Source organism: Lathamus discolor, chromosome 1 (genome assembly GCF_037157495.1).
Source record: "Lathamus discolor isolate bLatDis1 chromosome 1, bLatDis1.hap1, whole genome shotgun sequence".
Classification (NCBI taxonomy): domain Eukaryota; kingdom Metazoa; phylum Chordata; class Aves; order Psittaciformes; family Psittacidae; genus Lathamus; species Lathamus discolor.
In genome coordinates, this window is record NC_088884.1 from 153255007 (window position 1) to 153274343 (window position 19337).

General features: G+C 40.6%; 1 protein-coding gene across 2 annotated transcripts in view; it reads left to right on the forward strand.

The window, feature by feature from the left end:
* KIAA0232 (KIAA0232 ortholog) overlaps nt 1-19039 on the forward strand; it is a 71597-nt gene extending 52558 nt beyond the window's left edge. For both annotated transcript variants that reach the window (XM_065659737.1, XM_065659743.1), the window contains exons 6-9: nt 798-4095; nt 13252-13333; nt 15362-15459; nt 16393-19039. In XM_065659737.1, coding sequence (XP_065515809.1) covers nt 798-4095; nt 13252-13333; nt 15362-15459; nt 16393-16572 — 3658 coding nt within the window. In that variant the 3' untranslated portion in view covers nt 16573-19039. The remainder of the gene's footprint in view (nt 1-797; nt 4096-13251; nt 13334-15361; nt 15460-16392) is intronic.
* The last annotated feature ends 298 nt before the right edge of the window (nt 19040-19337 follow it).

The window sequence follows — 19337 nt, forward strand, 5'->3', positions numbered from 1 at the left end:
ATTCTTATTGTTATCTGAGATATTTTTCTCTTTTCTCCTTTTACTCCTGTATTTTAACACAGTGAAGTTAACTTAGTGGGGAATCTGGAGTTTTGTGGATAGTAAGAAATACATTTTTTTTTTCCTTCCATCTTCTTTTGTAAATCTTACCTGTAAATATAAGCATTTGGTACCGTGGGATAGCTTAATTTCTGGCTAAAACAGTCCTGACTCTTTGGCTCAGAACTCAAACTATACTGTATTTTAGTTTCCTTAAAACCATGTCAACAAGACAAATTAAAAGCCTTTAAACCAGCATTAATTAACATTTTTAACTCAAAGGGAGAGAATTGGTTTCCTAGGTTTAGAAGTCTTTGTCTTCTGTTGCAGAAATGCGAAACAAACTCTTTTATAACCCTTAAACTGTTTAAAACCAGAGTGCTCTATTATTTTCCAAGTACCTGAGTCCACGGAAGTACCCAGAAGGATTGTCATTGACTTCTCTTGGAGATACGATTGCTTCTTGTAGTCAGGCTTTCACTGTTTTACGCATCCACATTTTCTGTCTAGTTTAGTACTCCTTAAAACTGGGATTTTTTTACTTGGCAGTGTATTTTTAGACATATATTAAGCACTTCTAAATGTTATCTTAATCTCCCCTTTGTTATCCTTCAAATAAACACTGCAGTGAGTGGCATGTACATGTGTAGAACAAATTAGATCGGTAGTGTTTTGGTGTGGTTTTAGTAACACTTTCTAGTCTTCATGCCTGCCTGAAGTTCTTCAAGCTGAATGTCACCTTTTTATTTCTCTTTCAGGTACTATGAAGCGTTTCCTCCTCTTTCTGAAAAGCCAGTTTGCCTGCAGGAAATTATGACTGTATGGAATAAATCCAAAGTATGCTCTTACTCTAGCTCCTCATCTTCGTCCACTGTTCCACCAACTAGCACGGATACATCTTCTCCAAAGGACTGCAATAGTGAAAGTGAAGTAACTAAAGACAGAAGTAATAAAGTATCAGCCACTGTACAGGAGAGAGCCCAGCAGAAGAAAAGTAAAAACGAGAAAGAAAACAAGTTTAGTAACAACACAGTTGAAGAGAAGCCTGTTTTGTACAAGAAGCAAGTGCGACATAAGTCTGAGGGAAAGATGCGTCCGCGCTCCTGGTCATCTGAATCCAGCGAGGCTGGCTCAAGTTCTAGTGGTAATCAAGGTGAATACAAGGCATCAATGAAATGTATTAAAGTAAGACACAAAACAAGAGAGGTTCGAAGTAAAAAAGGGCGTAACGGGCAAAGCAGGCTTTCAGTGAAATCTGGTGAAAAGGCTGAAAGAAAAGTCCACAGCGGAAGCAGTAGCAGCAGTAGCAGCGGGTCCATCAAACAACTGTGCAAAAGAGGTAAAAGGCCATTAAAAGAACTAGGAAGAAAAGAAGCTGGCGGTAGCGATGGGAAAGATTTGTATTTAGACAGCAGAAACGAAAAGGAATATAAAGAAGAACCCTTGTGGTATACTGAGCCGATTACAGAGTACTTTGTTCCTCTTAGCAGAAAAAGCAAGCTGGAGACTACGTACCGCAACAGAGAAGATCTATGTGGCGTGACATCGGAGGCTGTAGAAGAGTTGTCTGAATCAGTGCATGGTCTTTGTATTAGCAACAATAATATTCATAAAACATACCTCGCAGCAGGTACTTTCATCGATGGTCACTTTGTAGAAATGCCTGCAGTTCTAAATGAGGATATTGACCTCGCTGGGACCTCAATATGTTCTCAACCAGAGGACGATAAATATTTAGATGATGTTCATCTGTCAGAACTAACACACTTCTATGAAGTGGATATTGATCAATCCATGTTGGATCCTGGTGCCTCAGATACGATGCAAGGGGAGAGTCGGATTTTAAATATGATTCGACAAAAGAGTAAAGAAAAAACTGATTTTGAGGCAGAATGTTGCATAGTGTTAGATGGAATGGAGTTGCAAGGGGAAAGTGCAATATGGACAGATTCGACCAGCTCTGTTGGTGCTGAAGGGTGGTTCTTGCAAGACCTTAGTAATTTAGCTCAATTTTGGGAGTGCTGTTCATCTTCTAGTTCTGGTGATGCGGATGGGGAAAGTTTTGGAGGAGATTCTCCCATCAGATTCTCGCCCATCTTAGACAGCACAATGCTTAATTCACACATGCTTGCTGGCAATCAAGAGCTCTTTTCAGATATTAATGAAGGGTCTGGTATAAACTCTTGTTTTTCAGTGTTTGAAGTGCAATGCAGTAACTCTGTTTTACCATTTTCTTTTGAAACACTCAACTTGGGAAATGAAAATGCAGATTCTAGTAGCACTGCTAATATTCTTGGGAAAACACAGTCTAGATTGCTAATATGGACCAAAAATAGTGCCTTTGATGAAAATGAACACTGTTCCAATCTTTCAACGAGAACCTGTAGTCCATGGTCACACTCGGAAGAAACACGTTCAGACAATGAGACTTTAAATATTCCATATGAAGAATCCACGCAATTTAATACAGAAGAGATGAATTATGTAGTTCCTAGAGTGTCTTCGAGTTATGTAGATGAAGAAATCCTAGATTTTTTGCCAGAAGAAACTTGCCAGCAACAAGCTAGAACTTTAGGAGAAATGCCCACTTTGATTTTCAAGAAAAAATCGAAGCTAGAATCTGTCTGTGGTATTCAGCTAGAACAAAAAGCAGAAAGTAAAGACTATGAAGCTACACAAGGGTGTAGTGAAAGCAGTCCGCATGGAGATGGCTACAGCTCAGGGGTTATTAAAGATATTTGGACAAATATGACAGACAGGAATTCGGCGGCGATGGTAGAAATAGAAGGAATAGAAGATGAATTGTTTTCAACTGATGTAAATAATTATTGCTGCTGTTTGGATACAGAAGCAAAAGTTGAAACCCTCCAGGAGCCCAATAAAGCAGTGCAGAGATCAGAGTATCACCTTTGGGAAGGTCAAAAGGAGAATTTAGAGAAGAGAGCCTTTGTGTCAAACGATTTATCAAAAGTAGATGGTGGTGACTATACTACACCATCAAAACCTTGGGATGTTAACCAGGATAAAGAAAACTCATTTATACTTGGTGGTGTGTATGGGGAGCTCAAAACATTTAACAGTGATGGAGAATGGGCCGTGGTGCCACCTAGTCACTCAAAAGGGAGCTTGTTACAATGTGCAGCTTCTGATGTAGTGACAATAGCTGGTACAGATGTGTTTATGACTCCAGGTAATAGCTTTGCCCCTGGTCACAGGCAGTTGTGGAGGCCGTATGTATCATTTGAACAGAATGAGCAATCAAAGAGTGGAGATAACGGATTAAATAAGGGGTTTTCTTTTATCTTCCATGAAGACTTACTGGGAGCTTGTGGTAACTTTCAAGTTGAAGAACCAGGGCTTGAGTACTCATTCTCTTCCTTTGACCTGAACAATCCATTTTCACAAGTTCTTCACGTAGAGTGTTCGTTTGAGCCAGAAGGAATTGCATCTTTCAGCCCTAGTTTTAAACCTAAGTCAATTCTGTGCTCTGATTCAGACAGTGAGGCTTTACACCCCAGGATATGTGGTGTTGATCGAACGCAGTACAGGGCTATAAGGATTTCTCCAAGGACTCACTTTCGCCCGATTTCTGCATCTGAACTTTCTCCAGGTGGTGGAAGCGAGTCAGAATTTGAATCAGAGAAAGATGAGGGAGGTATTGCTGTCCCTTCTCAAGCAGATGTATTTGAGGATCCACAAGCAGATCTCAAACCTCTGGAAGAAGATGCAGAAAAAGAAGGGCATTATTATGGAAAATCAGAGCTTGAATCTGGAAAATTCCTCCCCAGATTAAAAAAGTCGGGAATGGAGAAGAGTGCGCAAACATCATTGGATTCCCAAGAAGAGTCGGCTGGGATGTTGCCAGTAGGGAGCCAAGATCCCTGTTTAGAATGCAGTATGAAAGAATCTCTAGATGGGAGGGTGATGGAGAGCTCTAAAGTAAACTGCAGAATAGTGGAGCCGCGTGAGGAGACTAGCAGGTTTTGCAGTTGTAAAGCAGGGTGCCACTTCCCCACGTATGAGGATAATCCTGTTTCTTCAGGAGAGCTTGAAGAGGTATGTGGATATATAACATTACGGAATTTGCAGCTGGCAGCTGATAACCAGCAATTTGCCATGTGACAGTTCAATTGGAATGTGTGTAATTGTATAGCTCTCTAGAAAATACAGTGCTGTAGAAACACTGGAGGTTCCATCGGAACATAAGGAAACACTTTTTCACTGTGAGGGTGACCGAGCGCTGGCACAGGTTGCCCAGGAAGGTTGTACAATCTCCATCCTTGGAGATATTCAAAAGACATCTGGACACGGTCCTGGGCAACCTGCTCTGGATGGCCCTGCCTGAGCAGGGGGAGTTGGACATGGTGACCTCCAGAGTTCCCTTCGAACCTCAGTCGTTCTGTGATTCTGTGAAAAACGAACCATCTTCAGGCATGACGCTGTCATCTTGCATACCTTTAGAAATATATGCATGTGTACACTCATGTGACTTTAAAATCTGTTCAACTTAGGTTTTTGTCTTATCTGATTTACATATAATATGTTAAAATGTGCATACAGTTTGATTAATGAGATATTGCTGATTTTCATTCAAACCTACTTTAAAATTTTCAAGAGCAAGATCTGAAGTGAGTCTTTTCAATGCAGTTACTCCAAGTAGAATTTGGAGTTGAATTATCGGACGTACACTTCAGCAAAGAAAGGTTTGTAGAAAGGCTCAACTGTGTGGAAACTAAGATGTTGTTGTGAGCATAGACACAAAAAGAAATAAAACATGGATGCACAATATCCATCGCTACCACAAGACTGCAAGGAGGCCTAATGATAACGACAGGTGAAATGCAAGAGTTTTCTTTCAGGTAATTGCAGCCGTAGGTTAAGTAATGATCAAGAGCAAAACTCTTTTCCAGCCAAAAACATCCAAGTTCTTCTTGCTGTGAGCTTCTTCTGCTCTTGGGAAGAAATACTTGACCAGCAAACTAATTCAGTTGTGCGGACAGCCCAGAGATACTGTCTGGATAGTTCTAAGTTGCATCTTAGATTTTCTTTTCAGCCTCCTCTTCCACATACTCAGCAGTTGTAGTATCTACAGTAGAAGGGAATTTCTTTCATTTTCAGCTGAAGAGTTGCACCCAGCTTGTGGTGTGCTTTTGTGTACTCTTACACTAATTCATGTATTGGAAGCTAACATTTCTCTTGCTAAAACCAGAGCTAACCTTTTTGTTGAACAAAATCAGAGCTCCTTATTTTCTTTCTTCCCTATTTGTTTCTTCTCTCATCCTCCTTTCAATTAATTGCTGTTGTAACTTCTTTTCCCAGTGTCAGTAGGCTGATGTCTGCTGCTTGCATGGAAGAATCAAATCTGTGGCTTTTCCAGACCCTTTCTAGACATCTTGGTTCCTGCTGTAACCAAATTCAAGTAACAGAGCTTAAGTGGCTCCAAGAATCATTTCTGGAGTCCAGGAAGTTTCTGTGTTTGTGCCAGGCCTTGCAGAAAGTCATCAAAAAACCCTAATAAACTAAGGATTCTGGAATTACCTTTTACCAGGAGTAGGTGGATTCTAACTTCATTATACAGTAGGATATAATGGATGAACAGTTACTTGTGACACCAAGGGTCTAAAGTTCCTTCCAGCTCTTTACAGATCTCCTTTCTGGATGCATAGCACTCTGTGAGGATGTTTATTCTCATCTTTGCTTCAACCACTTACGTGTTCAAGAAAGCAGTAAATGTCTGGTGTAAGATAAATTTACAGTGGTTCCATAGTTGATGCTTGAGGCTTGGAAAAACCCTTTTGTACTGAATAGTTCCCAGAAAGCTCTGCCGTTTTATTTTCTTTAAGTTCCTTATAGTGCAAGAACAAAACTAACTGCTTCCCATGCTCAGGTCGTATGATTCTGTAAGCGTTTTCATAGCTTCAAAATTGTGAGCCACTGAGAAGTACAAAGGGCCAGCAACCATCTCAGCAGTCTGGACTTCAGTTTGCAATTAAACTCTTCCTAGGGGACTTGATTACATCTTAAACTCAGACACTGTTACTCATTCTCTTCCTTTGACCTGAACAGTCCGTTTTCACAAGTTCTTCACGTAGAGTGTTCGTTTGAGCCAGAAGGAATTGCATCTTTTAGCCCTAGTTTTAAACCTAAGTCAGTTCTGTGCTCTGATTCAGACAGCGAGGGTTTACACCCCAGGATATGTGGTGTTGATCAAATGTAGTACAGGGCTAGCCCTCCTACATCCAGCACACCTTCAGAGGATGGGCTTTTGTAAGAGCCATTAGTGTTCATCTGAAGATGATTGGCTTTTTGGCTTGAGAATATTCATCTAAATTTATTCTTGTAGTGAAGTCTATCTGTAAAAAGGGGAGGATTTTTTTTAAGCGTTGAAACAATTTTACTATGTTGGTAATGAACCAAACTTTAATCAGTAAAGATGATGTCTGTGATGTGCAGGAGGAGGTGCAAATATCATGCAAGCATGCCTTACATGTGCAAACTGATTTCTTTTGAAGAATGATAGTATTTATTTTCATAAGCATTAAACAAAATCAATATAAAATACCTGGAATTGGAGCAGTTTAGGGGAAACATTCTTCCTGGACTCCCCACACGCACATACATGGGAAGGAGAGTCTGAACTTAAGCAGAGGCAGTGGAATTGCCTCATTAGTGTAGATCAAGCTTTGCAAAGGTTTGTTTTTAATTAAACTTCCGTGCTGCTTTTTGACTCATGACAGAAATTGCAGTTAGTGTTTAACTCACTGTTACCTAACAGAAAGTTTGTTTCTGAGGTACCGCCAATATTTTTGCAGAAATAATGGCTGTGGAAATACTCCTGTAAACCACAGTGGAACAGTAACACATTCTGGTTTGCATCACATAAAAACTTGGAAGTATACATGTGCTGTGCAAACATACATCTTTGAATATCTCCTATCTGTAAGACTGTAAGAGAACCTGGTTCAGTTTTCACCCACTTACCTTCTATATTAGAGCACTTCTTTCAGAATTACAGCAGATTTTGCAGCAGGAATTTGCTGATAGCTCCTGCAGAAGTTCTTCAAAAGTGAATAATTATAAACATAGTGTTAAAATTAAAGAAAAGAAAACATGACAAAACAAACACAACAAGAAACCCAAACAAAAAAAAAGCCTACCAAAACCGACACCAGAAACCAAGACACCAAAACCCCACCACCAACAGCAAAAGAAACCCTATAACCATAAAAAATATCCTCTGACGTAAAGTAAATGCTCTTACTGTCTGTCTGTGGAGTTGTGGGTAAGTACACAATCTGCTGCCGTTAATGGTCTCTGAATATAACAATGCTGAATCTCTTGTCAATAAATTTTATACAGTCTCTGATCTAGTAGCTGTGCCCTAAAAATGCTTTTTCTCTTGAGTCCTTGACATAAAGGGACTGATGGGTTTTGTTGGGATTGGTACCAAAGTTTCAAGGTCTGAATGTGCCTGGGACAGTGCATTTGTGGATGAGGAGGTCTTACTGGCCAACCCCATGTTTATGGATCTCATGGATGAATTGACATACTAGATTTGGTGAGGTACTTTGCATGACTGGAGTAATGCAATGTAAGTGTATAACCCCTTTAGGAAGGGCTGTCAAAAGAGGAGGAGAAGGAGGGGTGTCCTGCACACATTGGTTCTGAGGTCAGTAGTGTAGGAGATAACCTGCCATAAGCCTAGGTGGTGACAAGAGGGAGACAAAATTCAGAGGGGTCTGCTTTGTGCCTTAAAATTAGGAGAATCAAGTGGGGAAAAAAACATTAAAGAGCACATAGAGTATCCACATAGAAAGCAAAATACTTCATTGTAAAAGAGAGTAATTTGGGGGCTGACTGATAAAGGCTTGAACCACACAGTTCTTGATAAGATGCTGATGGTGGCAACACCTACAAAGACTTGGAGCTCTAACTTTCTCACTACTAAGACATTAATTTGCTGAGATTTTGAAGGGTGAAAGTATCTCATGTGAAAGGAACCTTAAAAAGATAGAATTTACAATGACAGGATAAAAACCGTGAGGAAAACCAGGAAGCTTCAAGTAAGCCAATAAACTAAATGTAATTTGTTTATTTTTTTCCTGTGGCTCAGTGGGGTTCGTTGCTGCTTTGATTGCTAAATTATTCACGTGTTTCTTGTATTCTTTCTGATAGTGAGGGGATGCAGAGCAGGTTCAAAGAAATTTGTACTTGCAAATTAAGATGACTTTTACTTCTTATGTGGTTGGTTCTGAAACTGCCCATTGTAATACTTCAGATAATACTCAGATCATAAGGAGGCTTTAGTGCCGCTTCTGTGACGATCCTGCAAAACTCTTGTCACTTCCTCAGTCCTTTGAAAGAAAAAATACTCAATGCTGGTGTCTTCAAATCAGTATGTAAAGTCCACAGCCTGTCCTGAAAGGGCCATCAAGTTAGATTAAAAATAACAGCTACTTAGATGTGTAGCTGGAAAATTGGATAAAACTTCTCACAAAATGCTGGAAGCGCCCTTTTTCCAAGATCTCTGGGCAGAGGAGGCCTTAGAACTGTAGACTCCAGCTCTGAGAAGATGCTTTGCATAAATTCTGCTTGAAGAATGAAGTTCTGACCAGTGCAATTGTTCTAGTGAGCAGATGACCAACCTGCCCTGTGCATTTGCAGTGTACTTTTGCCTGTAACTGTAGGGAGGAACTCGTGATGGAAGCAAGGAAATCAACACAAATGGCTACTGCCTCATGTAAAATGGTTAGTTAAGGAGCAGCAAAAAAAAGTTGTAATATCTTCCCCTATGCAGACTGTTGATAAAATAAGATTGAATTTGTTAAGTACTTCCTATACCAGTTCTTGGTGGAGAAAAATGTGTTGCACATTCATAAATGCTGTCTTAAGAAATGAATGTGAAGTTGCAAAATGAAGCTATCTGTTACCTTTGCCAATGAGAAAGTAAATTCCCAATGAACTACTTCAGTAAGCACTCAAGTTCTTAACCTGAGGAGAAATAGATATTCTATTTTGTTACTATATATATATATATATATAAATAAATACTTTGCAGTTTAGGGGGTTGGGGGAAGCCCTGTGTTGTTTTTTGGTTTGGTTTATTTATTTTTTTTAATTACGTATTTTTAAATCTTTCAATATGAGCTTCCATTTCCCTTCATGTGTATACATCAGGAGAGGGGGGAAGGAGTCCCAGCCTCCTGGCCCCTCTGAATTTCTCTTACCTTTTGTTCCTTAGCTTATCAACCAGGCACTTACCATTCAGGACAGTACCAGGCTTATAATTAAAATCATATTAAAAAATTATAATCCCTGGCAGTGTTCAAAGCCAGGTTGGACAGAGCCTTGGGCAACAATGGTCTAGTGTGAGGTGTCCCTGCCCATGGCAGGGAGGTTGGAACTTGGATTCAACTTGGAGGTTGGATGATCTTAAGGTCCTTTCCAACCAAAACCATTCTATGATTGGGTTGTTTTCCTTGGGTTCTGATTTCATACTTCTAGACCTGGTCTTTCCCAGCTTTGGTAGTCATTGCTTCCTCGCCTGCCTATAAGCCTCTATCAAAGATATTCCTAAAAGTTGTCGTAACGTCCTGTTATACAGAAGCTGCAGTTAAACTTCAGCCCTGTCAGCAAACCAGTAGTACCACTCAAATGGCCCACTTACTTGGCTGCCTGCTGTTCACAGCTGAAAACTGTGGTGTTGGGTACATCCCGTGCTGTACTTTGCTTTGCACAGGCCAAAGGGTAAAATGCTGTTCCCAGACATGTGCTGTGGTAGGGCCCACTCCCAGTCTGAGGTGTGCTCACCAGAGCAGCTTGTCCTTTTCCACAGATCAAAATAACACGATGTCCTGCTGCATTCCCGCAATACAGCTCCATCAGCTGGGGAATTACATATTGCTGTCTGCAGCAGGTTTGCAAAGAAAGCAGCAATACAATAGGTCTGTGTAAAACAATGATCTGCCCTGGCTGCTTTATTTCAAATACGTATGTGAGTGGAAGAGGAGAGGAAAAATCTCATCGGCTGTAGGAAATGTCATTCATGGGGCAGGAAAACATCTTTCACGTCTCTGCATGTTTTCCCTTTTATTCAGTTGTATCCTTAAAACACTGCATTGCTTTTCCATCACTATGCTGGAGATCAAATACGCTGTTTGAAATGGTTGTTATCCATTTACGCTCGCCAGACCTCACCCACCTTCTGGTTAGCTGCTTTACTCCGGCTAGATTACAGAATCATTTCACTGTAATTTGATTTTTGAAGCAGCAATAGGGTGATTTATTTTATTTATTTTTTTTTTAGTTGGAAAAATCCCTAATGCTTGCTTTTATTCCTTTAGAAAGTGTTTATCCTGGTGTTTGCACAGGATGAGTGTTGTTTTGTACACCAGGGCTTGCAAGTGAAATTTTGGATGAAAGACCTCAGTGGACTGCCCTGCTGTTTTATGAAGTTCTTAAGAAGGTTCATGTCAAAAGACAAACGTAAATTGATATTGGAAGGAACAAATGTGAGCTAGATGCTAATGAAAGACATATCAGTGCTATTCCAAGTTTTGGATCTATTTTATTCTTCCAAAATCCTATACAAACAATAGGAGACACCACAATTACTTACAATTATTTTTTTTTCTGCTGTTGTCTTAGCTGTCAGCATTGGAGAGGTAACAGGGAGACAGAAGCAGAATTGGAGTCCTAGTTTCTGGATGTAACTGCACAATTCTGACCCAAATCTACTGAAAATTCCTGGACAGTTGTGGTTTTAATCAGCCAGGCCTTGAGGAAGGAGAATCTTGCCCAGCTCTAACATTACAGTGGTGTTTGTGTTTGTGAGTGCTGAAGCCCTGAAGTGATTTTACATTGCCTGAACTGAAGGCTCTAAGAAGCAACCTCAGCTACCATATGTCTAGCTGTAAAACAAGAAAAGAAAGCCATCAGTGTTCCATCAGACCTGTAGCAAGACTGGCGGTGAAACAGCACTGCAGTTGGGTTTGCTTTATTGTCTTTGAGCTCTGCTTTCACAAATAAAGCAAAACAAATATGAATAGTTTCAGAGAGGAAGACTTCCACTTGAAGTTTCTAATACCAGAACCATTGAGAATAACAGCTATTTACATGGCTAGCTGTAAAATTTAGTACAACTTTTCATAAAGCACTGAAAGTGTATGTGAGTATGTGTGAGAGAGGAGGAGGAGGAAGCATGAATTGAAAATGCCATTTTAAAAGGGAAGGAATGCCAACAAAGGAGGATAGAGTCATGTTACTATTCTAGAGTTGCTGTTTTGTATTCACTAATTGGGAGTTTTCTTTAATTCACAGAAATTCTCACACTGGCAGAGTCTGCAACTATAGTAAACATCTAAGCAACTGTAAGAAAGAATAGTTTCCTTCAGTGAGTGTATAAATGGACATCAGCTCGTGCCCTTCATCCCCTCCCAAACAAAACCCCCACACGGCTTTCACATGCATAGCAGGTCTTTCTACATCCATACCTAATGCTTTGTACATCTGACCTTAATGCTGGTTCAGCCATAAGACATGTCATGAGGGTCAATGTGGGTGCAGGTGGGCCATATCTGGGCTCAAACTGGTCCTGCTGGGCAGCTGCTACATTCAGCTGGGAGATGTGTACTGCCCTTCTCTAGCCCTTATGGTGCTGAGGCAGTGGTGGAAGGATGGGGGCGCTGAGGCAGCCAGCACCAGCTCAGTCACCAGCCATCCTGCAGCAGATACATAGGCTCTGATGGCGACTTAGCAGCCTGTAGCTTGGGCTACCCTGCCAGGCTCAAGCTGCCTTTGCTTGTAACCCGCTGTGGTTCATCCAGCTTATCACCTGTGCAGATGTGACACCAGCCAGGCGAGAAGCTTTGAAGTTAATAAAGCATTGGGCCTGTGGAGTTTACTTGCCTTTATCTGTAGTAAGCAGCAGAGTGTGACTTCCGTGATTGAATTTATTTGTAAATGCACAAATTTCTTACTAAGGCCTGCTTCAAATACCCTTGAGCTTTTCCTCTCCTCCCCTTTCCCTTCTTTTCCATGGTTTAACTTTCTAAGAACTCCCTTCCCTGGAGTCTGAGGTTTGAGCTTTTGGAGGATGGTTCCAAAAGGGACTGTTCTTTGGTGTTATGGCTATGTTCAATATTCGTTATAGCACAATTACATGAGAAAAGAACAGTTGACTCTGGCACATGCTTCTGAATGCGGCACTCTTGAGTTGCCCATCTGGTTTGAGAGGGGTTTCTCTTTAAGTGGTAAGTGTTTGTAAGTTCAGGTTCCATAGGTGTGTAGTTCTACAGTAGCTTGAGGAGGAGCAAAAAGGGGGTTCATTAATTTTCCATGCTTAAATGTTACTAGGTTTACAGAGGAGGAAGCTGGATAGAAACTCAGTGTTGAACCTCATTTGTTAGTGGTTTTAGTAGCTCATTGAGCTGTAATTTGTGAGTCATTCTGTCTAAAATCTGCAGGGGGTGTTAGAAGCCGCCACCATCTTTTGGATGTTAATGGGGTTACCACAGATGCAGTAACATTAGGGATGTGGCTGTTGTGACAAGCCTTTGGTATTTGGTATTTTAGCCATGTCCATTAATTCCATAAGGAAAGGGCTCTGGTAAACTTAAATTAGCATTAAAATACAGGGCAAGGTGTTTAGGCATTTTGAATGAGTAGAACAAGATTATTTTTAGCTTATTCATTCTCATAACCAGTTTTTCCTCATGTTGGCACATTAATTCTCTAGTGTCATTTTCTGTCATCCCATTGATGCTAATAGTCCTGCTAACTCACCCTTCCAGGCTTTAAACATGACATTTTGCTGCTATTTGTTACTTTTCTGTTTTGTTTTACATGAACTGTTTGTCAAGTTGACTGATATTGTTTCACTGTATTCTCATCTCTTGGGTAGCTACCTGTTCTCTCTTGGCTTGTACTTAGTGTAGGGCTGGAATTCATCTTTTTCTTCTGTATAACTCTATATGGGCAGAATGTGAGCCCCATGTGGGATTCATACTGGCTGGAAGAATTCAGATAATGGATGTTTTACTGCAGTTTGACAGCCCTTTCCCATTAGTATTAGGAATCAAACAGTGTAACTTATCAGACCTAGCAAATTGGTTGTAATACCAGAGTATTACTTACATGTAAGTATATTATTTATGACATAATGAAGTGTGATTATTGTCTAAACACTTTCCTATATTGAATACTAATCTGCAGAGAATGAGTGGCAGCCAGGAAAAGCAATGCTGGTGGGAAAAGGCGCTCTATTCTCCCCTTTTTCCTGCATCGCAGTGTGAAGGTAAGCAGCTGTGCCTCTTTGAACTGACCTTGCACTTGTGTTAGAATGAAATGCTCTTTGTTACGGGTTGGGATTGCTGCAGGCGAATGGGAACTACTACTGGTATTTAAAAAACCCAAACACTTCACAGTAAATTCTCTTACCTGAGAGAGAACTGGGATGCTTCAGCTATATTTGTAACAGATAGCTAGTGTGCTTCTAAATAGTTTTTAAATGAAAGTGCTTTTAAAATAGTCTTAACGTTTATGAAAATGTATTTCATTCCAGAGCCTGGAATTAAGTAAATAGAATATTAATCTCTGACTCTGAAAATACTTTATTACATTTCTGAATAGGTTTCAGTCCAAATAATACTTACTAGGTAGCTAAGGTTGTAAGAATGTGAGAACACCTTTTATGGGTTTGCATAAATACCATGCCAGTTATTCAGGGAACGTATGGAATTCCTCCTGAGCTATGAGGGAGAGGGATTTGCCCCTTGGCCATTCCTTTCCCAGTGACAGTCTGGGCATTCTTCTGTCCCACACAGACAGCAAGCCCAGCCTGGGTAGGCGGTTGCAAGCAAGCGGAAGCAGGGGTGCTTCCAGCACTCCCTGTGGCCTCCCAACAAACAATTCCTGGCATCTGACAGCTGGCCTGGGCCCAGGTTTGCAGGGGACAGGCAGAATCCAGGCAGCTTCCAGGCAGCTCTTAATTTTTTTCCTGCATGCCAATTTACCTTTTCTGGGGAGAAGGCAAGAAGCTAAACAAGAGCAGTTACACAGCTGGTGTTCAGGCTGTCTGATGCTTTCTCTTGTGGCAGCTCACTGCAAGAAACTTTTGATCAGAGACCTGGTTCCTTAATAATCTGGAAGTATATGAGCCAGTAGTTATTACTGAACGATTTTTGGAGTGTACCTTGAACTGCTACCAACTAAACTATGTTATCAGTGCCTGAATGCCCTTACATTGGTGTTTAGGACTGTCTGGGTTACTTTCAAGAACATCTTACCTGACTTCATTCCCGACTACAGAAATGTGCTTGCACAGTGAAAGAGCAGAGATTGATGCTGACAGGACTTTGGTTACAGAGCCTCCTGTATTAGAAAAAGCTCAGTATTTAAAAAGTGAAAATATTTAGTGTCCTTTTGTCAAGTATTTTTTTTTTCATGGTGACAACTGCAGAGACATTACTGGTCTAATAGCAAGTGCAGTGACTCGCACGCTTGAGTACATATTTCACAGTTATCCTGTGAGTGAATTGTGGCATCTTTTTGCTGACATCTACTGGCGAACCAGCGTAACCTGCCAGTGCTCCATCACCTCACCTCCGCAGAGGAACACAGAATAGACAGTACAAAATACTGTCAAGTCCAGAACCTGCCTCATATGGTGGCAGAATTTCTGTGAAGGATTTCCTCTTTTAGACGCAAGTTTAGCAAAACCAGAGCTTTAGTCTTAGAACTGGTGTTATTCTTTCACAAATCTTTAGCTGTATCCAGTTTTCTGTATGGGTATTTTTTATATATGGATATTGATGCATGCGATCCATATACATCTATAGAATACATGTTGATATTATATATGGAATTTTACTCTGGTAAGTAGATACCACAGCTGTTCACATCAACTTTTTTTTGAGCTTCAGTCAGGATCAGGCTGCTGTTGGAGTTTATTTGGGATGGGAATAGAAACAGGCACGGTCTGGGATGCTGTGCAGTGTAAAAATGTACTGAAGCATTTGTAATAAAAAAGTAATTCTTGCTCTTTGTACGTTACTATTTTAGATCTCATTAACTAAATAGGTTTTTAATTATTTGGTTAACGAGGTAAGATTTGATGCAGCTTCCCTAAGGTATTATGCTTATCTCTTTAAGGGTATCAGAGTATAGAGTCCTCCCCCAAGCAGAGGTTACATGATCTATAGCGTGAATTACAAGAATACTTCTCGAGATGCTTTCATTTTGGCTAACTGTAAATAACAGTGTTCCTCAATTCTGTTTTTTCTCCCTTTTTTTCTCTGAAACACCCCCACAAACACAATGTAAGAGTGTTACACAAATGCCAAGGGAGAGAATGGTGTAGGAGAATTTGCAGATGTAAAGGAAACATCCAATGATGATGAACATCTTTTAGATTTTAATATGGTAAGTTTGGCATTGGTTTGGGGGAGGAGGTGTTTTGCTTATTTCATAAGGGTGTGCTACTACATCTTTCCTTCCATCACACTTTTCAGTCTGGCCTCAAATGAAGTTCCTACAAAAACCTTCCAAAGCTTTTCTTTCTTTACTTTGCTTTTTTAATCTCCTCTGCATCTTGAGCATCCTTCTGAAAATCCTGTGAAGTGTTGTGCTTTGGGGAGTACAGCCCTTCGTACACACAGTTGTACTTCTAGTAGTTAAGCAAACTCAGTTTCCTTTGGGAACACTTGGCTTTTGCTTTTCGTGTGTGTTCAGCACAAGTCTTCTTTTCCTCAGCTTCTAATTTCAGTAAGCTGGAGCGGGTTGATGGGGCCCGTAACTAAAGGCATAACTAATGCATGCTGAACTCTGTCCTGCTCATGAGCAGAACACCCCTGGGTTTTCTGTAGGGAAAACATTTCATACGCACTTACTGATACACTTTTAAACTTCATAGTGATGCTAGTGCTTAAATTTACACCAGGACATGCTTGCTATTGCTTTACTCATGCAGCTGAAAATACATCGGGTTTGCTTGAAGTTCAGTGAGATCTGCACTGGGTTTTCTTGGTACTTAATACTTACTACCGAATGTTCTAGATGAGTTTGACAGTGACTTTCTAACATGACCTGTGCTAATGATGCATTCACTTTTTATTCTCTTGCTGTTATACGCAAATCCTGGAATTAAGGAATAGGAAAAAAATCCCCTCTTTTTCCTCTGGCTGTTCTGCAGTCCTTTCAATGTAGCAGACTAAGTCAGGAAAGAGAAGGAAGGACTTGCCCTGTAGCTGTAACATCTCTCTTGAACAGCTACAGAACTGTATCACCTCCCAGCCCAGAAAGAAGCAAGTGTGTTCTGTATTGTTCCCCATCAACACTGTCAGTTTAAATCCTTAGGTGTCTTCTGTTTATGAAGCAAGATGTGCCGATGATATAAATGCTGAGGCAAAACCAAATGGCTTCAGGAAGAAGATCTACTCCAGTGATAGCTCCAGCTCTGCAGACACAGCTTCGGAAGGTGGAAGTGAATGGGCTGATCCATGTGAGGAGGAGCTTTTTTCCCGAACTCAACTATAAAAACTGCAGAGTAGAACAGATGGTTTAAAAGTAACGCGAGATGGAAAACTATTCTTGAGGGTCTGTAGCTCTAAAACAACAACTTGAGTTTCCTCTTCAGTAAATGGATTCAGATGTGTATTTATCTTTCTCTTCTTGCTTATTTTATAGATGAGGACACAGCTGTCCTCTTGAAGATTTTATTTCCTCCCCCCCGAGTCCCCCTGTTAAATTCTTGGCTATTTAAACTAGACTAGATTGTGTTGTCAAATCAAGAATGGATGTGCATGTGCTTGTCTTAGTAGTACCACTGCTTTTTTGCATCTTAATTGCAGTTATTTTCATTCGTAACTGTAGCCCTACACTATCTTCCTAGCATCGCAGTGTCTACAGCTACTTCTGCTGTTCAGAGACTTCCGCTTTCTGCACATTAGGCTTTGTTCTTTAAGAACCGGGAGATAAATACTTAACACTGTAATCTATCAGTGCCTTTCTGAATGCAGGAGAAAAGCATGAATGACTTGTCCAGTCTTCATTCAGTAAATCTCATAACTTTGAAGTAGGAACAACAGGGTTGTGCTTTAGAGACTTACAGAAACTGTGTTTTCTATCTTCTGATCCCCCCCTCCCACAAACCAACACTGAGGACACCGTGGTTTGTGTTTTTGCTAACTGGAGAAGCCAAGGATTTTTTTGTAGGTATGGAGGCAATGTGGGGCTTTTTATCTTTTTTTTCTTCCTCTCCCCCCCCCCCCCCCTTTTTTTTTGTCCTTTTTAGCAACTTTCCAACGTGGGGCAGAAGTTGAACAAGTAACACCAAAAAAATCATAAACCACTGGAGTGATGTGTGGATTGTTGTGGATCTTGTAACGAGTACTGAGAATGTTGTCTTGTTGCAGATGATGGCATTCATGTAACCTGCAAAAGCATCCTGCTCTGCACTTGAGCCCAAATGGCTGAAATGATCTAAAATGCTCAGAGTGTTCAATGTTTTAAGTAACGCGGAGGGTTGGTGCTTCACTTGAAAGAAATCCTGTGGCTGCTGCAGTTAGCTGCTGTCGTGGCTGTGATTTAGTAGATCTTGTAGTTCATTTTGTGTTTCTGAGAGGATGTGTGGGGCAAGTTGTGTGTGTGGCGGGGGGGGGGGGGGCAGGGGCCGCAGTGACTTGCGCATACGTGTGTGACTGCAGTAGTGATTGTTGCTTTATGTGACTTGCTTTTCAATTTTCTTTTGTTAAGTTAGAAAGTCGATAATGTTGTTGAGTTGCATCTGTACAAGACTTATCGACTCCTTGTGCTTTTAACACATTATGCAAAATGGGTAAGCCAGGAGGAGCAATATTTGCAAAACTAAACATTCTAAGTTTTTACCAACTCATAGTTTAAAACCCAACACCAACTAACTCGTCTACACAATAGCAGCATGTCTGTACCATCAGGAAGAGCTGACTTGAAAAGCTTAACCATTAATTCTGCCAGGCAATAAACCTCATGAGAACTACACCTGTTTGAAACATGAGCTGAACTGCCTTTGAAATATGTTCCGTGCTGGAAAGGTTTTCTCAGTAACTGGGTTTTGTTGCCTTTATTCAGTTGATAATGTAAGAATTCAAAGACGTGGTTGGAAATCTGAGCTGCTCTCTGCACAGTGCTGCTGGTGAGATCCTTGCTTAAAATTGGCTTGGTTTGTCCTTACCCAGGGACTTTTGGTCCTCCTCTTAGAAAGATGTTTTAGGGTTTGCATTCATACAACGAATCTTTTGACACTTTACAGTTTCTTAATTTATTTGCAGACTTGGGATAGATTTTTATATATTTTACTTTCTTCTGGAGCTTCCTTGAGAGGTTGTTTAGCACCTGCACTGAGAGCTAGTTAACTGTAACTTGGAAGTAAAAGAGAACTTTACACATGCATTCTTCACATCACTACAGTGAAGAATGGAATAGAACTTAATACGAGAACAAGGAATGACCAAATGGACATATTTCAAACACAAACTTCAGCTCAGTTAATTTTGGCTAGAGCTGCTTCTTTGGTAAGAAAGGGCTCCAAGCAACAAAGGTGTTGCTTATTGTTGTTACACAGTGGCGTGGAACAACACCAGCACCTTTGGGGAAAAGAAAATCATGTACTGAGCTTGGGCAATAACAAATTGTCTTTACTTGTTTTCATAATTTTAACGGCTGAAGCTCTAAAGCTTTTGGTAAGAGTTGAAGTGTGGTTTTTAGTTTTTCTGTATGGATAGAAACACACACACCACCACCAACAACAGCAGCATTAAAGGTTGGCATACGCTGAACCGCACTGTGGTATGAAGCGCATTGCATATCCATAGCACTGAAGTATCAGTTTTCCATTCCTGGGCTGAAATTTGTTTCTACTTTTTGCTTCAAGTGGTTGTATTGTTCTGATTTCACGTACACCAGAGTAACTGATTTTGTTTTCTTGTGGAGTTACTTAACACCAAATAAAAATATAAAAGGACAATTGGATGGTGTGTGCGCATTCATTTTCTTTGGCTGACATAGGTACCTTAAATACAACATGGAATCACAGAATGCCAGGTTGGAAGAGACGTCAAGGATCCCCCGGTCCAACCTTTCTTGGCAAAACATGACCTAGACTAGATGTCCCAGCACACTGTCCAGCTGAGTCGTAAAGGTCCAGCATTGGGGAATCCACCACTTTCCTGAGGAAGTTATTCCAATAGATGGTTGTTCTCACTGTGAAAAATTTTCCACTTGTGTCCAACCAGAGTCTCCCCAGGACTAACTTGGGCTCATCA